The following is a 20,225-nucleotide window of genomic DNA, read 5'->3' as shown; positions in this document are numbered from 1 at the left end:
TTTCGATCTCGGCAGTTCATCTGGCCGGAGCCGAAAACGTGACGGCGGACGCTCTGAGCAGGCAGAGCGCGATCTCTCACGAGTGGGAGTTGGCTCAGGAGATTCTCCTGGAGATCTTCGCCCTTTGGGGGACCCCTCAAGTGGATCTCTTCGCCTCCAGTGTCAACCGGAAGTGCGAAAGGTTTTGCTCGCAGGAATTTCCTCCAGAAGGAGCCTTAGGAGACGCGTTCGTGGTGGAGTGGTCATTCCCGCTGCTGTACGCGTTTCCTCCAGTCCCCGTCATCCCGCAAGTGCTGCGGAGGTTACGGAAGTTCGGTTCCCGGATGATCCTCATTGCCCCGGCGTGGGCTCGGAGGACGTGGTACCCGGACCTTCTCGACTTATCCATCTGCCCTCCACGTCGTCTTCCCTACCGAGACGATCTGCTCTCACGGGAGGGGGGTCAGGTTCTCCATCCAGAGGTCAGATCCCTCAACCTTCACGCTTGGCTTCTGAAAGGTTGAGGTATAAGGATTGGGACCTCCCTGAGGACGTGATGGAGGTGTTGCTTTCGGCCCGAAGGCCGGCAACAAAGTCTCTGTACCGTTGCCGTTGGCGTAAGTTCTGCGACTGGTGCAGAGTTCAGAATGTGGATCCTTTTGCATGTGACATCCCCATGGTTCTGTCCTTTTTACTTTCTTTGGCCCACAGGGGCTTGCAAGTGGGTACCGTTAAGGGTTACCTGGCGGCGCTGTCCATCTTTATGCGCTCGTCTGAAGAGTGTTCTTACTTTAAAATCCCTTTGATTTCACAGTTCCTGAAAGGGCTCACTAATGTGTTCCCTCCGTCACCTTTCCTGGTGCCCGGTTGGGATTTAAACCTGGTTCTTAAGTTTCTTATAGGTGCTCCGTTTGAGCCTTTACATTCTTGCCCTTTGAGGCTGTTAACTCTGAAAACTGTGTTTTTAGTTGTGGTTACTTCCGCTCACAGAGTGAGTGAGTTACAGGCACTTTCGGTTAAGCCTCCCTTCACTGTATTTCACAAGGACAGGGTTGTCCTTAGAGTTCGTCCTTCTTTTCTTCCGAAGGTAGTGACGGAATTTCATTTGGCCCAGAAGGTTGTTCTTCCGGCATTCTATCCTCCTCCGCATCCTGGTAAGGAAGAGGAGAGGCTCCATAGGCTTGATCCTAGGAGAGCTTTAAGCTTTTATGTTTCACGCATGTCCCGGGTCAGAGTGGATGATCAACTCTTTATTGGTTACGCTGGAAAGCGTTTGGGGCAAGCTGTGACGAAACAGACTTTGTCTCGCTGGATTATTTTGGCCATCTCGGAGTGCTACCGTTTGGCGGGTAAGGACCCGCCGGCTGGCTTGCGGGCCCATTCTACCAGGGGTATGGCTGCGTCTACTGCCCTGCAGAGGGGTGTTCCTATTCGCAACTTCTGTGATGCAGCCACCTGGGCTTCAGTACATACTTTTGTACGTCACTATTCCCTTGATTCCATCCGAGCACAGGATCTGGCCTTTGGCAAGGCGGTCCTTTGCTCTGCTATTTGATTGGCTATTCTACATTTTGATTCTAAATTCTTTCCCTCCTCCTTGCTTTGGTACTGCTTTGGGAGTCTATCATAGATATGGAATACGTCGGAGGACCCAATCCCCTCGAAGAACAAGTTACTTTCTTACCTGGTAACGTTCTTTCGATGGGATGGTCCGACGACGTATTCCATATCGCTCCCGCCCGGCCTTCCCCGCTGCAGAATTTCTTTTGCGATTGCAGCTTACGTTCCGCAAGGCTTTGTGTCTGACTGGCAGTTGACTTATGTCACACGTTCTGGGGGAAAAAACTACAACTGAGGCTATGGGCGTCGTGCGTCCTACTTATCACATCGGATGACGTCGGACGAGGTCCTCGACGATGGCGCATCGACGTCATCGACGCAGGACGCAGACGCCGAAAAAGTTTCCGAAGCAGCACAGCTGTGGTGATTACATGTCATAGATATGGAATACGTCGTCGGACCATCCCATCGAAAGAACGTTACCAGGTAAGAAAGTAACTTGTTCTTCTCTAGTGCCAAGTGTGGTGACATAGAATGAGGAGTCTGACCAGGATGGTGAAGGTTTTGGCTATAAACGTTTACTCAGTGTTTCAAAACCTTATCTTTCCCTACTTCTAGAGGTGGTTTCACTTCCTCAACAAAACTAACGCTTGGGCAAGTCAGGAAGTCTGTTGTGTCAAAAGAATAGATACTGTCCAGGTCAAAACATCTATTCTATCTCTGCCATGTAAACACAATTCACTAAGCTAACGGGAAAAGTTCTTATCCCAACCCAGGAGTATGACTACCTTCTCTTGCGTAGCAGTTTCTCAAAGTTCAATTTTCACAAAGTTCCACAAGTGCTTTGGTACTTGGAGAATGACTCCCTTCTCTTAGTTCACTCCCAGTTATTCTTGATCTTTACATTTCTCATGAACTTTGTTCTTTTCACTTACACGCTGTCTTTCAGCTTGCCCCCACCAGGATGAGGGGGATACTCCCCGAGCTGCTCTTGCCTCTTCAGTGTTTCAACAGTGTCCTTCGAACTGCCCCCACCGGGACAAGGAAGAGGCTCCCCCAGTCTCTCGACAACAACACAGTCTTAAGGGCCTGACCCGGGAGTCGCCTCACAAAATGATCCACATCTATTGTCTTCTGGTATCACCTTCTCGAGTTTTCCCAGCCCCTCATGGACTTATCGCTGTTCCTGTTACCTTCTCTCGGGGAACGCTTCATGGGTTTAGATAGGGGTCGCAAGTTTGTTCTTTCACTGTTCTCCACTCTTCTTCAGCCTGCTTGACTTTATGGCATGTTACTACTCGCGGTCAGGGTGCTAGTTTCGGACCACGCAGTCCACCTGTTAAGGTCGCGCAACCACCATAGTTTCTTGTATATCCATGCAGTTGCCTGCGTGGCTCCACGGTAGGCTGGTGTTGACGGTGTGGTGGTTGGCCCTGGATGGTCTGCCGAACACTGATAGCTCCACTGCCACAGTGACTCTCCTACCAATGTACTGGCTCTCAGCCGACTGACGAGGCGCTTTCCGGGCGTCCTGCAGTTCATCTCTCTGGCTCTGCTTAACTACCTCGCTGCAGCTTTCCAATACCCTGCTTCACAATCGTGGGTTTTTTAGTGGTCTCCCATGTTTGCCAGGTTCTCCTTCCGGAGATGGGTCTCCCTGTCCTGCTTTGTTTTGTTTAAATAGCTGGGACTGCCCCAGTGCAACGTCAGTCCAATTGGCAACAGCTGGTAGAACACTCCATGTTTGCTAGTAGCATTCACTGGTCTTTCTTCGTCCCACATTACAATAGCACATTGTTTCTGACGGTATCTGGTGCAAGAAAGGGGTGGGCTGTAGTTATTACCCTGTGTGGTTGGGAGTTAAAGGGACCAGGGGTGTTGCTAGGTCTGGAAAAGACCCGGGGCTACGCTGATGTCGGGGCTAGCTGCCGTTTGGCTGTAGCTCCTGAGATTCTATCCTGGGCTACAACCAAAAGACCAAAAGACCAGGGGCTATAGCCCTCTTATCCCCCCGTACTCCCAGCAACGCCTCTGAAAGGGGCCATATCCCAGACTCATGTCCTTATCCCCAGGATGGGAGTTCCTCCCCATGAGGTCTTTCTGCATCTTATCACCCCTACGGGGTCTGTCGGTTAGCGGCCTCACCTCCCTAGACAGCTGGATAGCCGGGTCCCTTCTCGGGAGAAGTGACGCCATCAGGAGGATCGTCGCATTAACCAACATACAAAGGGCATTTTCCCCAGTACACTCAATGTAAAATACAGCATGTTTTGATATCTATTATGTGACACAAGGAGCCAATGGGGGGCAGAGGGGGTTAAGGCAGGAATACAAATTTGAGGTTGTTGCAGTAAAAAATGTGATCGAGAACTATGGCTCTAATCGCCTCTTCTAGTGGGACATGCAGAGGGAAGGGTAGTACACATTTGAGCACGTGGCGATTTATAGTGGATATCTTGGTTAGATTCTGTATCTGTTCAAAGAAGGATAGATCATTTGACTTGGGCTACTAACCAAGGACTTTGTTGAACTCTCCTTCGTGTGTCCTCTATTTGATAAGAAACCATGGTAATTGCTTCAGAGGAATTGACATTGTGGGGGGCGGGCAAAAAAAAAATCCTTAGCTGCCCCAATTGCCCTATATGTATAAAACATGTGGCTTGCTTCAGGACATATTATTTAGTAGGTAACTTGGATTCCTCCAGCCAAACCATGACCTAATTTGATTAGACTATCAAAAGATCAGGCACATTGGTTGAATAACTCACGCTTTTTATTATAATATTCAGAATATTATTTCGTATAGAATGTCCTATTTGTATAACAGATATTTAGTAATTTTCACGATATTTCCAACAATTCCTTAAGGGCTTGCCGAATTAGTGTTGGCATCTGGCTCATCCGATAGTTTTCCCAGCTTCAGCCTAGACAAATGAAGGAGGTCCCTGCAGTGGCGTGAGACAGCCAGGCAAGGGGGAGGGTGTAAGGTCCTTGATGTTCAGGCCAGGTACTGGAACGAGACCCTGTGCAACTGCATTCTTCAGCACAGGGAAGGTAGAGTTGCACTTTAAGTGGAGAAGAGCTGCTGTGAACCCGGACTGTCTTTGCAGTTTTGCGGTACTAGATATGCAATCGGCAGAAGTACTTGAATGCTACCTCTTTAACTTAATCTGATTTATGATGAACTTTCTTTTGTTACCAATTAGTTTATTCTAATTTGAGTATGTTGCTAATCCTGTGCTTGTTCCAGTTATTGCATTTTATCACAACTTTTTTTCTTTTTGACGTTGCCCATGACTTTATTCCGAAACACCAGAAGCCTTTACAGAACACTTGTCATGACAATATTAAATGGGGGCAATTGAAAGAAACCAGAACAGATGCCAATTTTCTTTCTTGTTTTAGATCAGGAAGACCACCAGTGACCTGTTTCTGGAGGTGACGAGTCCCACCAGCCTGCAGATTTGCAAAGATGTGATGGATACTCTTATTCTGGTAAGTCGTGGAGTATAGATGCAAGTTACTTTTGATTCATTATATAAGTCTTGCTTGGTAATCTTGGACTGATCCTGGGAAAGCATTATACTAACTTGCATGGTATTTTGTTACCAACTATGGTTTGATGAAACTGAATCAAAATATTGATGTCTTTTATAACAATCATTTTTGCATTCCTGAAGGAGTATACTTTATTAGAAATCAAATTCAGTAATGACCTGCAGCTCTGTGCCAGTCCTGCTCTCCCTTCTTTCCAACTAGTCTTGCCTGTATTGGAAAGCATGTCTAAAAGATTAGACACTGTAACAGGTCTCTGTGCGCTGTGTTTCTACTTACGCAAACCTCAACCCTACAAATTTGGTGTCCCCAACCAAGCAGCTTGTTCCGGTTGTCGTCCTATAGCTTGTTCCTTCCCTTTTTGGATGTTTTTCCTTTGATTTACACTTTGTTGTTGAAAAATGTACTTTCGGTATCTGCCATCTCAATTCTCCACAGGCCATATATGACTACCTTCAAGTGATGCATTAGTTCTGACCGACCCATCTTACTGTTGTCCTCATCTGCCGACCTCCTGACACCCGAAAGTCCCAGTCCTAATAGTCTGCTGCATGACTCTATCATGGCAACTTACTCATCTTCTCTTCACTGCATTTTTCTGCCACACTGTTGTCCTGTCTTTTAAATTTCACTCTGTTCCCCTTCTCTTAACCACTGCCCTAAAAAATCAGAATACCAAAATATAAACCAAACAGGTTAGCTACTTTCTTATGGCTCCCTACCTACAGCAACTCAGGTCATCCCTTCAAGCTCTCTCTCAACCACTTTCCTACTCCATTGAATTGGTGTTTCTGCAACCCCGCTTCAAGCTCTGGTAAACTGCTCACCCTTTCAGTCCCTCTTGCTTAAATGCTCAACTCTGTATGGCTACCCCTAGTGTGACAATCTGAGATCACCATAACCGGAAATCTAGTTCAACTCGTTTATTGAAGAGGCTAGTTTAAGTGACCACCTAGAAAGGTATAATGAAAATGGATTGGGTTGAGTAAACAGTGAGCAGGCTGGGACAAACATAACATTCAAACATGTAACGCCCAGCTCGCTTGACTGGTCTGTCTTGGCCTTTGCCCTCCCTGGTGCCTTGGTGTAGCAGTGTCCACCAGCAAGCATTTCTTACTGCCCCCTAAACCCCCCTTGCCGTAGGGGACACCTTATCAATAGGAATGTTGTCCCCTTCTGCCACGGTATTCTGGTTAACAGCAAATATTTTTACATCCCACCCTCCTTGCCAGGATGGTTGTCAGCTGGATGTTAACACTCACCAGAAAGAGTTGCCTCATGGGTTCAAGCCCACAGCAGGCTCGGGGTCTACCCTTCTCGCTAGAGACTTTGGTTATAGCCCAACAGAAGTTTGAAACAATCCGATCTCTCTAGTTTTCTGTCCTGGCTCGTGGTTTACGTCGGTTTCTTCAGCAGGCTGATGTCCTTTCTCCTTCCAGGGGTGTTGCTCTCCCCTGCCACTGGCTTTCAGGTTTCTGTTGAACTGGCTCCCCCTCTGTTTCTCTCCCATGGTCTAGTTCGCTCCAATTTTGCTTTGGCCAAGGGAGGGGTTGCACTTCTCATGTGAGGGGTATGTTGTCCTGGTTTCCGCAGACTCTCCAGCCCCCTTACACCTTCTGCCCTTGCTCTGGCTTCATAGCGCCATCACGTAGATCAGACATCCTACTTTACGCACACTGAGGAAACCATTTTTTTAAACTGCTTGGGCAGGAGTCCACTCCCTACTTGGCTAGATTAGTCATGTGAGCCTTTGTAGTTTGGACCTCAATGGGGAGGGCATCAAACCAGGCTGGTAGCCATTTTGAATTGATGTCATGTGGTTTTCATAGTTTAGAAAGCAGTTTCCCATGCTAACTGGTTTGCTGCATTCTTTGCAGATAGGGGGAGGTAAATCTGTGAAAGTTTGCATTCTGAGGTGGGTTGCTTCCATTTCCTTGAGAAATGAGTTGGTGTGGTTTTAAGGCCAAATAAAGGTTTTTATGTACAATGACGGCTGCAGAATGGGCAAGGGGAGGGGGGGGGCAAGGTGTTCCAATGTGCTTTTTTGGCTTAAAAAGGGGTAGGCATTGTTAGAAAGTAAAAGTAACCCCCCTCTTGTCTCCTTGGCGTAAGGCTAGCAGATGCATTTAAAGCCATTGTGTGGCTCCCTGCTGGATATTGGTGAAGTTTCTCTACCCCCTCCCCGTAGTCCATCTGTATCTTGGGCAATGGGAGTGGGGGGGGGGGATTTAAGGAGTCCACTATTTACCACTTCTAATTAGCTCTTCACTAAGCTGGTCGGCATCCCTGGTCTACAGGGTCCCTAGGTTTACTACAGGAGGTTTGCCTAATTACATTAAACTCCTCTTCTGTCTGGGCCGCTTTGGATGTTTCATCCTCGCAATCTACCCAAGACCCTCTAGTCAGTGTTTGACATCGGTCTCTGACTCAACTCTTTCTTCTCCTCACTCTCAGCTCGAGACTGTTGGCTACTTATCCAAGGGATTCAATATGGAACACCCTGTCTTCCCCTCCACTTCCCCTTCCTTTTTCTTTCTCACTTTTTTCTTTCTTGTTCCCTTGCTTTTACTATATTTAATTCTTCACTGACTGTCTGACCTCTCAGTCACCACCTCTTCTGATCGTGCACCTATTCTCTAGGCTGCCTACCTATCCTTTGTTCCTGCTGGCCCCTCTGCACCCCTTACAGTACATTAGCGTATTCCCTTAACTTGCTCCAACCCTTCTTTTACCTACCTTTTAATTTTTCTTTGGTATCCACCTTATCAGTCTGTTTTAAGATGTCCAGTCATACCGCTTTTAAAAACAATTATGCTGACCCCAACTAGCCGTAAATATTAAGGTATCTCACTCTTTGCTCACTAAAGTTCTCAAATGGGTAGTCGTATACTTTATCACACACTATCCGAAGGCCTACAGACTCACTGTAATCCATCACCAAACCTCGTTCTCCATCTACTTTCTTTCACCTGTGCTACACTTGACCGCCTCCTCTCTCCTCGTAAATCTCTCATATCTTGAGTTTCAGGGCGCTTCGCTCGCCTGTGTGGCTTGTACTGGGCTTATCGCTTTTTCGTCATTGACTGGAACACTTGGACCTCATTGATCTCCCACACACAGACAAACCACACTTCTCCCGTTAGGGGCCCGGCAAATGTGTGCTGGGTCACCTCCAGTTCACTTTACACCTCCTAATCGACTGCTTTTATCTATTTGATGTTAATCCTCCATTCATTTCCTTCCTCCTCCGTCGCCCCGGAGCTGCCTTCTACAGCACAGCTTATCTACCACTGGATGATGTTGTATCGCCAGGTGCTAGACTGCTCTAAAACTGAACAGATTTTTTTTTCCTGGCCTCCAAACCATACACCTCACTATTTCTCTCAAACTCTTTGCACCATCTGAAATACTTTGAATCTGGAGGGTTTCTTTGACAGCAGCCTAAAATGTGCATGCTTTCTCCCTTCACTGCTATGACTCTGTCTTCACCTTATGGTCATCTGAAAGCTGTCCTCCCCTCGTTCCATTTACTCTAACAAAGCATTTACCACTGCCCTTGTCCTCAGCAAGCTTGATTACTGCTCCAGCCTCCTAGTTTGAGTTCCCCACCACTCCCTTCATACCCTTTGCATCCTCCCACAATCCACATCCGCCTCTGCACACTGCCTTTACAGAGGGTGCAATACATTCAAAATAACTACCCTTTAAAATTCCCTTTTCTTGCGTTTTAAATCCATCCATTGGCTAACCCTTTCAGCCCCAAATCTTTCCTGGTTCACCATTGCTTGAACTACGCTACCCTCCAGAAATTGAGAACTTTCCATCAGTGACTGAATCAAGATTGTCCTTTACTCCAAGCAGGGAGCTTCAGAGTATTACAATCCTATAATTCCTCCACACTCCAGCCTTCTTGCGCCCCCGATGATCCCTAAGCACCACCAGATGCAATTTCTTAAAAGGCTGCAATTACTTAAAATGTACTTCATATGCTGCCTCCATGAAATGTTTCCAGTTCCTTAACTACTGCAACAACAGCAGTCGTCCACAGTTTAGTGGAACTCTCCCGTCCCCTGCACACCCAAATGCTATTGTGTATAACAAACAAAAGTTTTTAAACCTGTAGTTTTGTTTTGGATATAGTAATTAACCCTCTTATTGTAAAGAAAACAATAACTCGATTTTTTAATATAAATATTGTGATTCTTGTCTTCCAAAATATATTATTCAGTCATAAAAGACTTAGTTGAGTGCACAACAATTCCTAACTATGTTCCAAATTCACATGTTAGTAATCACAAGTATACAGTTTCTTCTTAATTTTGCACGTTTCCATTCAACGAACCCATCTGTTAAGGTAAACAAATTAAACACACTGCTTCAATTCATCAATCAATTAACAAGTTCATAAAAAACATTGCACATGAAATGATTCTTGTGTGTTTAAGTACTCAACGCGTTTTGGCAATTGAATCCCCTTCTTCGGGAGTTGTTCACCCTTTCTTTTCTGTCCACCTTGGAAATATAGTTTGATAATATTATGTTTTAATACAAACATTAATTCTAACATGATTTTTTAATTATAAGTCTGTCATGTTGTAATCCATAATCACCTGGGTGTGCTCTGTATAGGTTGCCCTATATAAGTCGATCATCAATCAAATTCAGCAGCCTTCTATTGGCTTGTTAAATTTTGGAGTGTGAGATACCTAAAATTACATATATATGTATATATACATATATATATATATATATATATATATATATATATATATATATATATATATATATATATATATATATATAGCATTAGATATTAAAACAGGGAAATCCTGTACGTGAATAAGAAGTTAATCATGATAAGTCCGCATTTAGGGTGCTAACCTAATGGGGTATATTGTGGTAATGGAGCAAGTAGTACACGGTATCACATTTACATGTCATGTCATATGTGGCTCTAGGTCATTAATATCCACTGGTCATAGTTTAATACATCTGATGTGCAGAGTTTTACCCTATCCCTTTTGCGCCCCCGGTAGGTGCACCCACACACGTGAGGTACCTTTTTCGTCGGGACACCTGTGGGAATGCGAGAAGGTATGACGTCTGTTGTTGGCGACGTGTTTCGGTGAGTGGACACAGGGAAATGTCTCTGAAATTGGCTGGAAATGAAGACAATTCTCAGACATTTCGCTCTGGCCACCCACCGAAACACACCGCCAACAACACATGGCCTACCTTACCGCGTCCCCACACGTGTCCCGATGAAAACGGTACCTCACATGTGTGAGTGCACCTACAGGGGGCGCAAAAAAGGAAAAGAGTAACCCACTGGGAACCCAAAGCCTTTCACCACTGCCCATTTTGTTCATGTGGGCAACCTACAGATTTGGGCCTTGGGTGTCGAAGCCAGCAAGGAAAACGGGGAACCCCATGCTTTTCCCAAAAGAGAACACCCGTGGGAATCCACACATGGCCAAATTGGAGGGGCGGCCCATCTCATATAGCCCTCCCCAGGGGCAGATAAGGGGGGACTGTCCTGCATTCCTCCCTGGGCTCAGGCGTCCGTTCCTAGGAGCAGATATCTGGTCCCGGGGACGGCTGCATGACATGGCACACTCCATTGCGGCTGGGGGGTGAGGGGGTCAACGCTCCATCCCATTAGAAAATTCCCAGACCCTTTGGGGTGCCCCAGAGCCACCCCTAAAAAGCGTTTCACCATTTTCACTTTTTTCCTTTGGTAACCCTACTCCCCTTGGTGCAGAGAGGCACATTGATGTGCCATTCTGGCGCCGGGGTGCCCAAACCTTACTGTCCCACCCACTGGGGGGCCTGTCCCACCATTTTTGGGAGCCCTCTCCCCAAATGGGTGGCGGGGACACCTCATGCAGTCCTCCCTGGGCCTCCTGCAAACAGCTGCGTGAGGTACACCCCCTCCATTTGGGGTGGGGGGGAGAGGGTCCCCTAAAATGGGACAGGCCCCCAGTGGGTGGGGCAGTAAGGTTTGGGCACCCCAGCACCAGATTGGCACACCAATGTGCCCCTCTGCGCCAAGGCAGGTATAGTAAACAAAGACAATAATTCAAAATGGCAGGCTGCCTTTTAGCAGGGGCAGAGGGGCTCCCTACACCGCTGTGGAATTTTCTAATGTGATGGGGGTGCACCTCTCCATCCCCCACCCCAATTGTAGGGGCGCCCCATCTCATGTAGCCCTCCCCAGTGGCAGATAAGGGGGGGGGGGGGCTGTCCTGTACTCCTCCCTGGGCTCAGGCGTCCTTTCCTAGGAGCAGATATCTGGTCCCAGGGAGGCCTGCATGACATGGCACCCACTCCATTGTGGGTGGTGGGTGTGGGGGGCAACGCCCCATCCCGTTAGAAAAATTCCCGACCCTTTGGGGTGTCCCACAGCCCCCCCTAAAAAGCATTCCACCATTTTCACTTTTCCTTTGGTAATCCAACTCCCCTTGCTGCAGAGAGGCACATTGATATGCCAATCTGGGCCCGGGGTGCCCAAACCTTACTGCCGCACCCACTGGGGGGGCCTGTCCCACTGTTTTTGGGGGCCCTATCCCCCCCTCACCCCAAATGGGTGGTGGGGACACCTCATGCAGGCCTCCCTGGGCCTCCTACAAACTGCTGCGTGAGGTACACCCCCCCTCCATTTGGGGTGGGGGGAGAGGGCCCCCAGAAATGGTGGGACAGGCCCCCCAGTCGGTGGGGCAGTAAGGTTTGGGCACCCCGGCGCCAGATTGGCACACCAATGTGCCCCTCTGCGCCAAGGCAGGTATAGTAAACAAAGAACACAATTCAAAATGGCAGGCTGCCCTTTAGCGGGGGCGGAGGGGCCCCCTACACCGCTGTGGAATTTTCTGATGTGAAGGGGCGTGCACCTCTCCACCCCCACACCAATTAGAGGGGCGGCCCATCTCATGTAGCCCTCCCCAGGGGCAGATAAGGGGAGGCTCTCCTGCACTCCTCCCTGGGGTCAGATGCCCCTTCCTAAGACCGGAGATATGCTCCCAGTGAGGGCTACAATGGGTGCCCCATTTCTCTTTGGGGTCAAGGGGAGAGGCCCACCCCCCCTTTCTGTAAAATAAATCCCTGGTGGCTAGTGGCCCACCCCCAACTCCCACCCAAAAGTCCCTTATTTTTATTTTTGCCACCTTCCCTGGGGGCAGATCAACCATCTGCCCCAGGGTTTATTAGATATGTGCCCTCATGCTTTGGGGGCCGGGGGGGGGGAGAGGGCTGCTTACTGTAAGCAGCCCTCGGCACCCCCCACCCCCAAATCACAAACGTAACCCTGGTGGTCCAGTGGCCATTGCGGGTCATGGATCGAGCACTCTGCGCCGATCCGTGACCAGCAATGCGTCAAAAATGGTGTCCTTGGAAAGGGGAGAATCTCCCCTTTCCAACGACACAATATTTTCAAAAATCCATGGTGGTCTAGTGGGCCCCAGGGCCCTAAACCCCCTCACACCTCCCTACGAATGTTTTTATTTTCATTTATTTTTTTTTTTTCTTCCCCTTCCCTGGGGGCAGATGATCAGCCTTCTGCCCCAGGCTTTATTAGTTATGTGCCCCCATGCTTTGGGGGCTGGGGGGGGCTGCTTACTGATCTGCGCCGATCCGTGACCAGCAATGCTTCTAAAATGACCATTTGTTCTACAATCCATGGTGGTCTAGTGGGCCCCAGGACCCCAAGCCCCTCCCACCTCCCTTCGAAATTGTTTTTTTTTTTACCCCAGGGGGCAGATGATCTCTGCCCCCAGGGGTCTCCACAGCCGTGGCACCATGCTTTGGGGGATTGGGGGAGAGGGGGGCCACTTACCTAGTAAGCAGCTCCCCTCCCCCCGCTCCCAAAACAGATCCCTGGTGGTCTAGTGTGCATTGCTGCCCGCGGATCGAGCTCTGCGCCGGATCCGCGGGCAGCAATGCTGTCACACAAGGTATTGTTGGAAAGGGGAGGATCTCCCCTTTCCAATGATGCCTGCCTCGATCTCCGGCTTGAAATACAGCCGGAGTTCGAGTAAGAGTAAGGTGAACACTCACCTTCTATTTTCACCGCGGCAGCTGAAAATGGCTGCCACAGTGAATTTACTTTCAATTTCATGACGGCGTGCGTCACGCACGCCGACGTGAAATTGGAGGAAATCCAACCCCAGGCCATGTGAGGGGACCTCCCCTTCACATAGCCTGGGGGTTGGATTAGAGTTTTGCTCGATCCCTGCATTGCAGGGATCGAGCAAAGCAGAGTGCCAAAACCGACGAGCCGGCTCGTCGGTGGCAACCTGGAGCAGTTTCCACTGACGAGCCAGCTCGGCAATGGCACTAAAGGGGTTAAGACTAAAGTAAGGCACAATTTAAATGCTGATCAATGTTTAATGTGTTTCTCTTCATTGTGACCACCATGTCATCATTAATTAAAACAAACCAACCTGAACATATAGCAGAGTACATAATCAAAATGGATACCGCTTATGGTATTTGCCATTGTGAATCTCACATATCGCGATCTCTTGCGAGTTGCAAGGTAGATTAGGTGGGATGAGCTTTGAACCTTCCTTGAAGCTTTCATAGAAATGTATAAAGGGTTTCTCCAGAATGGGGTCTGGCATGGATTCACATGCTCATGAATATTCCCGGTCTTCAGGCTGGGAATCCTCGTTTGTTTCATTTGTGAAGTGTCTTTCTCCTAATAACCAATCACTGGTCTCTGGGTCATAGTGCCCCCAGTCAATGACTGCCCTCTACCTAAGCCCCTCCTCAGGCAGCCTACTTCAGATTTTTACCGCACGTTCAAGTGTTGGGAGTCCTTGTGCTTAGCTCTAGAGCTTTTACTACGTATTGTGTTTTTTCAAAGAGTTTACTCTAATTTTTCGGTCAAACTCGAGCCTCAAACTCCACCGATTAATCTTCCGATTAACGGGGACCCGTTTCGGAATTTTCTACGCCCCTCAAGAGCAATTTTTCATCGAATATCACTTCTTGGAGGATTCCGGGAAGATTTTTGAGGCCTACCCCGCGTGGTCATGGCTCAAGACAAAGGAGACTCGATGCCCGTTAGATCCAAACTGTTCAGGAACTGCCCAGGATGTGGACTACAGAACGTCTTCAAGGAGTATGAGCACTCTCGGTGTCTCTACTGCCTGCGCTCCTATAAGTCACACGTGGAGAACTGTGCGTTCTGCAAGAACATGGCCGTCTGGACCATGAAGGACCATCGTACACGACTTGCTAACTGGCTGGAGGTGAAGAGCCTAGCAGCAGGTGAGAAGAAGTCTGAGCGGTCTTCTAAGACCTTTGAGGGTACTCCAGCGACGGGGGCCCAACAGAAGGCAAAGCACCGCGGGCACCGGGAGTGCCGTTGGTTCAGGCTTCTCGGCTGCCAGGCCGGGCGCAATGTCACCCATGCCGTCAACCACGAGCCAATGCTCCGGCTCGGTGAAAAGGAAGTCTGAGAACCTGGGTAAGCTTCGGGAGAAGCCCCAGTCGATCCTGCGGAGAAAGCCAAGGGGGAGCGAGGCGGTGACCCTCCCCCCACGGTGAAGGCCTCTGATGGGTCATGAAGGCCCAGATTTACCCGGCTTAGGCCTCGATTGAGGGAGCCGTGGCGTCCCTGGCGAAGCCCGCAGAGGCGATCCCTGTGGAGACTGCCTCCAGGCCTAGAGTTTCCTGCCATCCCAGAGGGAATCGTCTTTTCAAACGATCGAAAAGACCCCTGTGAAGCCCCAGACCGAGCTGGAGGGTGGGGGGGGGGGGGCGGCGAGGTAGTCTGAGCGGACTCGGAAACCTCCTCAGAGGACGAGCTATCTCTCATCAGGGCTGCCCTGGACAAGAAGTTCGAGGAGGCCAGATCCTGCGGGAGGGATCCTGACGAGGCGGACGTAGAGAGCGAGGGTGGAGCCGACAAGGAACGGCAGGTTGAAGAGGAACCGGAGGAGCCTCGACCTACACTCCAGTCTCAACCAAGGCTTACACTGCCTGATGGGTCGGAAGACATCTGGCTGGCACTGCACACCTTGTGCACAGAGATGAGGACAAGGCTGCCCTTACCGCCGGCGGACGATCCAGCGGCGCCTGGACCGCCGGGGAGCACTCCAGGCAAGCGGAGACGAGTACATCCTTCACCCCATCCCCTCCTTCGAGGGATGAGACTGAGACGGCGACGACGGATGACGGAACTGATCTCCCATCGCCCCCTCCCCGGGCATCCCCTTCCGACGAAATTGGCTTGTTTCATGCCACGATCGCCAGGGCCTCAGAGCTCTTCCAACTGGGTCCCGAAGAGCAGAAGGAGGGTTTCCTGTATCAACAAAGGGAGGCCAAGAGGAAGATTGTACTCTGTCCCGCTGTTGGACGACATCTGGGACGAGGGACTGTCCCTTCTGAAGAACCCATCAACGGCCCCGGCGGAGAGAGACCGGTACGAGAAGTACCAGGTCCCAGATTCCACCCCTATGTGCCTCAGGGTGCAGCCATCTCCGGACTCGGTAGTCTCTGCGGCGGCCAAGAAGAAATCGGCAGGGGCGGCGGCATCGACTTCCCTGCCGGACGACGAGTGGAAGAAGCTGAACACCATGGGACGTCGGGTCATTTCGTAGGCAGCGATGACCATTAAGGTGCCCAACGCGCTCGCTATCGTGGCCCGCTACAATAGGGAGCTGTGGTTTAAAATCGCTGCCCTCCTGGACTTCCTCCTGGGCGACAAGGGAGCGAAGGGCCTCGAAATCCTGCAGGAGGGTGAGGTGGCTTCGGATCACGCCATAACTGTAGCCACGAACATCGCCGACACAGGGTTTCGCCAGATTGGCAACAGCGTTTGCCTTCACCGGCGGGGTTGGCTCAGGGTAACCGACTTCCGTCAGAATGTGCAGACCAGGATACTGGACATGCCCTTCGACAGCAACAATCTGTTCAGCAAGGCAGTGGACGAATCGCTGCAGGCCATCAAAGCGGACACCGAGACTGCCCGTGCCCTGGGCACGCTACATCAGCGATGGCCGTCCTTTCGGACCTCCGGAGGCAAGTCCCAAGGTGCCTCCAATGGATTCGGCGGCAGGTCTTCATCATACCGCCAGGCGGCCCGTTCCTCGTTGCAAGAAGCCTACAGAGGCCCCTACAAGGCCGGTGAACATTGTTGCCGTCGCTAAGGGACCCAAGGGGCAAGGCCTCGGCGAAGCGGGACTGAACCGGCTGTGATGTTGGGCCCCCACCCGAGCACCCCAGTGGGAGGCCGGCTGGCGAAATTCGTCATTGTGTGGGAATCCATCTCCACTGACCGTTCGGTGCTGGATGCCCTGGCCCACGGGCACACCCTGGAGTTCCAAAGGAAGTGCCCAGACTTTCCACCAGTGGCCAGGAAAGAAAACCACATCCCACAACTACTTCTGGAGGTATGAGCGATGCTGGCAAAGGGCGTGATAGAACTCGTCCCGAAGAGGCTCCGGGGCTCTGGAGTATACTCAGGTTACTTCCTGGTCCGAAAGAAGACCGGCGGCTGGCGGCCTATCCTGGACCTCCACCGCCTCAACAGGTACATAAAATCCCAGAAATTCCGGATGGTCACCCTTCAGCATGTGCTGGGACAGCCGGAAGAAGGGGGAATTCCTATTGTTGCTGGACCTGGAGGATGCATACTTCCACATCCCCATACACAAAGGACATTGAAGGTTTCTACGCTTCGTGGTCCAGGCGCGGCACTACCAGTTCAAGGCACTGCCCTTCGGTTTGAAGTCGGCGCCAAAGGTCTTCACCAAGTACCTGGCACCGGTGGTGGCACGGCTGCGCCTGCAGGGGATCCACGTCTACCCTTATCTGTACGATTGGCTCATCCGAGCGAAGTCAAGGGAGCTTGCCGTCGACCACACAGCAAGGACCATCCACCTGCTCACGGAACTGGGGTTCTCAATCAACTTTGCGAAGTCCAGTTCGGTACCGCCGCAGGACGCCCTATTCCTAGGGGCCAGGCTCAACAGTGGCGCGGCTAGCTGCACCGTCTGAAGAGGATTAAGGCCATCCTGGGCAAGGTACAACAGCTGTTGACCATGGAAGTAGCCAGGGTGAGGTCCATGAAGTCCCTACTCGGCATGATGTCGTCCTGCATCTACCTCGTGCGTCTGTGCAGGTTGCAGATGCGGCGACTACAGGAGTTCCTCGACGCCCGTTGGATGCAAGTGGCGGGAAGCTTCGAAGACCAGATCTCCCTCAACAAGACTTTCCGTCAAGCGATCTGGTGTTGGGGCACCCGCGCTCATCTCGCGGCGGGCACAGACTTCCAGACCCCAGCGCATCAGGAAATGGTGATGACAGACGCCTCCCTGGAGGCATGGAGCTTGCACACCAGAGATCTCCACGCAAGAGGCCTTTGGCTCCCGGACGAGAGATCTCTGCACACCAATGTCCTGGAGCTCCGGGCTGTGTTCTGGGCCCTCGGGACCTTCCTTCCGTCCCTCAAGGGCAAGGTGGTACGGGTCTTCACCGACAACACCACCACGATGTTCTACATCCGAAAGCAGGGGGGGCACCAGATCTCCAGCTCTATCCAAGGTCGCTGACTCACTCAGCAGGGAGCTGTGCTCTTGCCTTGAGCGGGAGCTTCGACAGGATCAAGTAGATCTCATTTTCCGACAGTGGGGCAGTCCCCAGATCGATCTGTTTGTGACAGCGATGAACACCAAGTGCCGGAGGTTCGCCAGCAGGTTTCCCCAACCTGGGAGCATTGGGGATGCATTGTCCTTCCCCCTGGGACGGACTGTTCCTCTATGCATTCCCACCGTTGCTGCTTCTATTGCGACTCATCAGTCAACTCAGACGGTCCCGGTGCAGGATGATCCTCGTCGCACCGGCGTGGATGAGGCAGATATGGTTCCCGGACGTTCTGGACATGTCGGCGTCTCCTCCAGTCAAGCTTCCGGTGGAAGCGGATCTTAACGCCATGGAGGGAGGAGCGATTCTGTATCACACCCAGGATCACTGAACCTGCAGGCCTGGCTCCTGCAGCACTAGAGTTCGGAGGCTACGATATCCCGGCAGACTGCAAGGAGGTACTTGCCAAGGCCAGAGCATCGTTAACTAGTGCTAAGGACATAAAGTGTTTCTCTGTCTGGTGCTGCGCACAGAAGATGAATCCTCTACGGATTACGGCCCCTGAAGTGCTGCTGTACGTGCTGTTGCTTGCCAAGGCAGGGCTGGCACACGCCTCCATCAAAACTCATCTGGCGGCTATCTCAAACTACACCAGAACTCCGGGCGGTCATCATTGTGGTCCCACCACCTGGTGAAGGAGTTCATGAAAGGACTGTTCCGCTCGTTCCTACTGGTGAAGGCTCTGGCCCCGACATGGGAGCTCAACGTGGTGCTGACCAGGCTCATGGGTCCGCCATTCGAGCCTTTGCATTCGGCACCCCTGAAATTCCTATCGTGGAAGACTGCGTTTCTTGTGGCATCACCTCTGCACGCCGAGTGGGAGAGATCCAGGCCCTCTCCTGTAAACCGCCGTACCTGACTTTCTACCAGACGAGGGTAGTGCTGAGGACGCACCCCTCCTTCATGCCCAAGGTGCTGTCGGACTTCCATCTCAACGAGCCCTTGGTGCTACCTGTTTTCTTCCCGTTGCCTTTGTCGCCGGCTGAGAGGACTTTGCACTCGCTGGATGTGGCTAGAGCGCTGAAGTTCTACGTGGACCGCACAAAGAGTTTTCGGAAGACGTCACAGCTGTTTGTGAACTTTGGCCCTGTGAATCAGGGGAAGGCCCTCTCCAACCCCTCCATTTCCAGGTGGCTTTCTGGCTGCATCGCACACTGTCGTCTGTTGGCAAACCGACCGCTGCCTGGTCGTCCGAGAGCCCATTCGACCAGAGGGATCACTGCAACAGCGGCATTCCTGTCTGGCGTGCCCCTGCTGGACATCTGCAGGGCAGCTACGTGGAGGTCGATGCACACCTTCACGAGATTCTACTGCGTCAACCGGGATTCCGGGGAGGAGTCCAGAGTTGGCTAAGCAGTGCTGCGCAACCTGTTTGCTTGAAGGTGAGCCTGGTGAGGAGGTAAGAGATGCTTAATGTTGAGTTGTTGAAATGCTTAATTTTGAGCCTTGCCACCTCCCGTGGTTGTGCATGTGTGCACTGCTATGTATTCTTGTATTTGTATTTTGCATTTTTAAAGCAGACACATTCCGCGGGAATCGAGGTGCTGTTCCAGGAATTGTTTGTTTTAGTTGCGTATTTATAACGCGCTTAAATACCCAGAGGTTTCCAAGCGCTGACCCGGGGATCGAACCTTTGTTGCTATGTGTCGTCTTGCTTCCAAGGTGAGCACGTTGCCGCTGAGCTATCCTCCCATGTATTCATGACCATGTGAATCCATGCCAGACCCCATGCTGGAGAAGGAACAAGTTACTTACCTGTAACTGTTCTCCAGCATGGGTCTGGCATGGATTCACATGCAAACCTTCCTGCCTACCCTTCTGCGGCTCTTCTCTTGGTCCTACTGCCACTTTACGTGCTACCAAATCTGAAGATGGCTGCCTGAGGAGGGGCTTAGGTAGAGGGCAGTCATTGGCTGGGGCAGTATGACCCAGAGACCAGTGATTGGATATTAGGAGAAAGACAGTTCAGAAACTAAACTGATTTTTTTTTTACTGAGGATTCCCAGCCTGACGGGGAATATTCATGAGCATGTGAATCCATGCCAGACCCATGCTGGAGAACAACAGTTAGAGGTAAGTAACTTGTTCCTTCTGCCCACTCATGCTGGACACAAGTGTAGAGTATGTAATCGCCCTACTATTTGTACAGCTTGCAAACACCCCCTACCTCAATAGGTGAAACGTGGAAGAGGACTCTGCTAGTGAAGCAGATGGGGTTCAAACAGTGGTAGTTACATTTAAGAAAGCCCGAGGGGCCTGAATCTGCACAAACCCAAAAAATTCTAAGATGACATTTGCCTGTAAGGCAGTCTGCAAAATCTCATTCCACGTCAATTTACCCCCTCCACCTTCCCACCATTTATTTACATTTATATAGCGCACAAGCAGCCCAGGGGCATTGAGGCGCTGTTACTTGCATTAAACTTAGTTACATGTTACAGGCATGGTAGAGGTTGTTGACACATTGTGAATGTTACATATATCGC

General features: G+C 50.7%; 1 protein-coding gene across 1 annotated transcript in view; it reads left to right on the top strand.

The window, feature by feature from the left end:
• The window catches only part of LRRC47 (leucine rich repeat containing 47), a 377,551-nt gene that overhangs the window by 310,806 nt on the left and 46,520 nt on the right, over window positions 1–20,225 (top strand). The window contains exon 6 of the mRNA XM_069610248.1: window positions 4,945–5,034. Within this exon, the coding sequence (XP_069466349.1) occupies window positions 4,945–5,034 (90 nt within the window). The remainder of the gene's footprint in view (window positions 1–4,944; window positions 5,035–20,225) is intronic.

The sequence above is a fragment of the Ambystoma mexicanum genome, chromosome 8 (assembly GCF_040938575.1).
Source record: "Ambystoma mexicanum isolate Mex_15411 chromosome 8, UKY_AmexF1_1, whole genome shotgun sequence".
In the NCBI taxonomy this organism is placed as follows: domain Eukaryota; kingdom Metazoa; phylum Chordata; class Amphibia; order Caudata; family Ambystomatidae; genus Ambystoma; species Ambystoma mexicanum.
The sequence above is the reverse complement of the archived record's forward strand: the minus strand, read 5'-3'. Positions and strand labels throughout refer to the sequence as shown.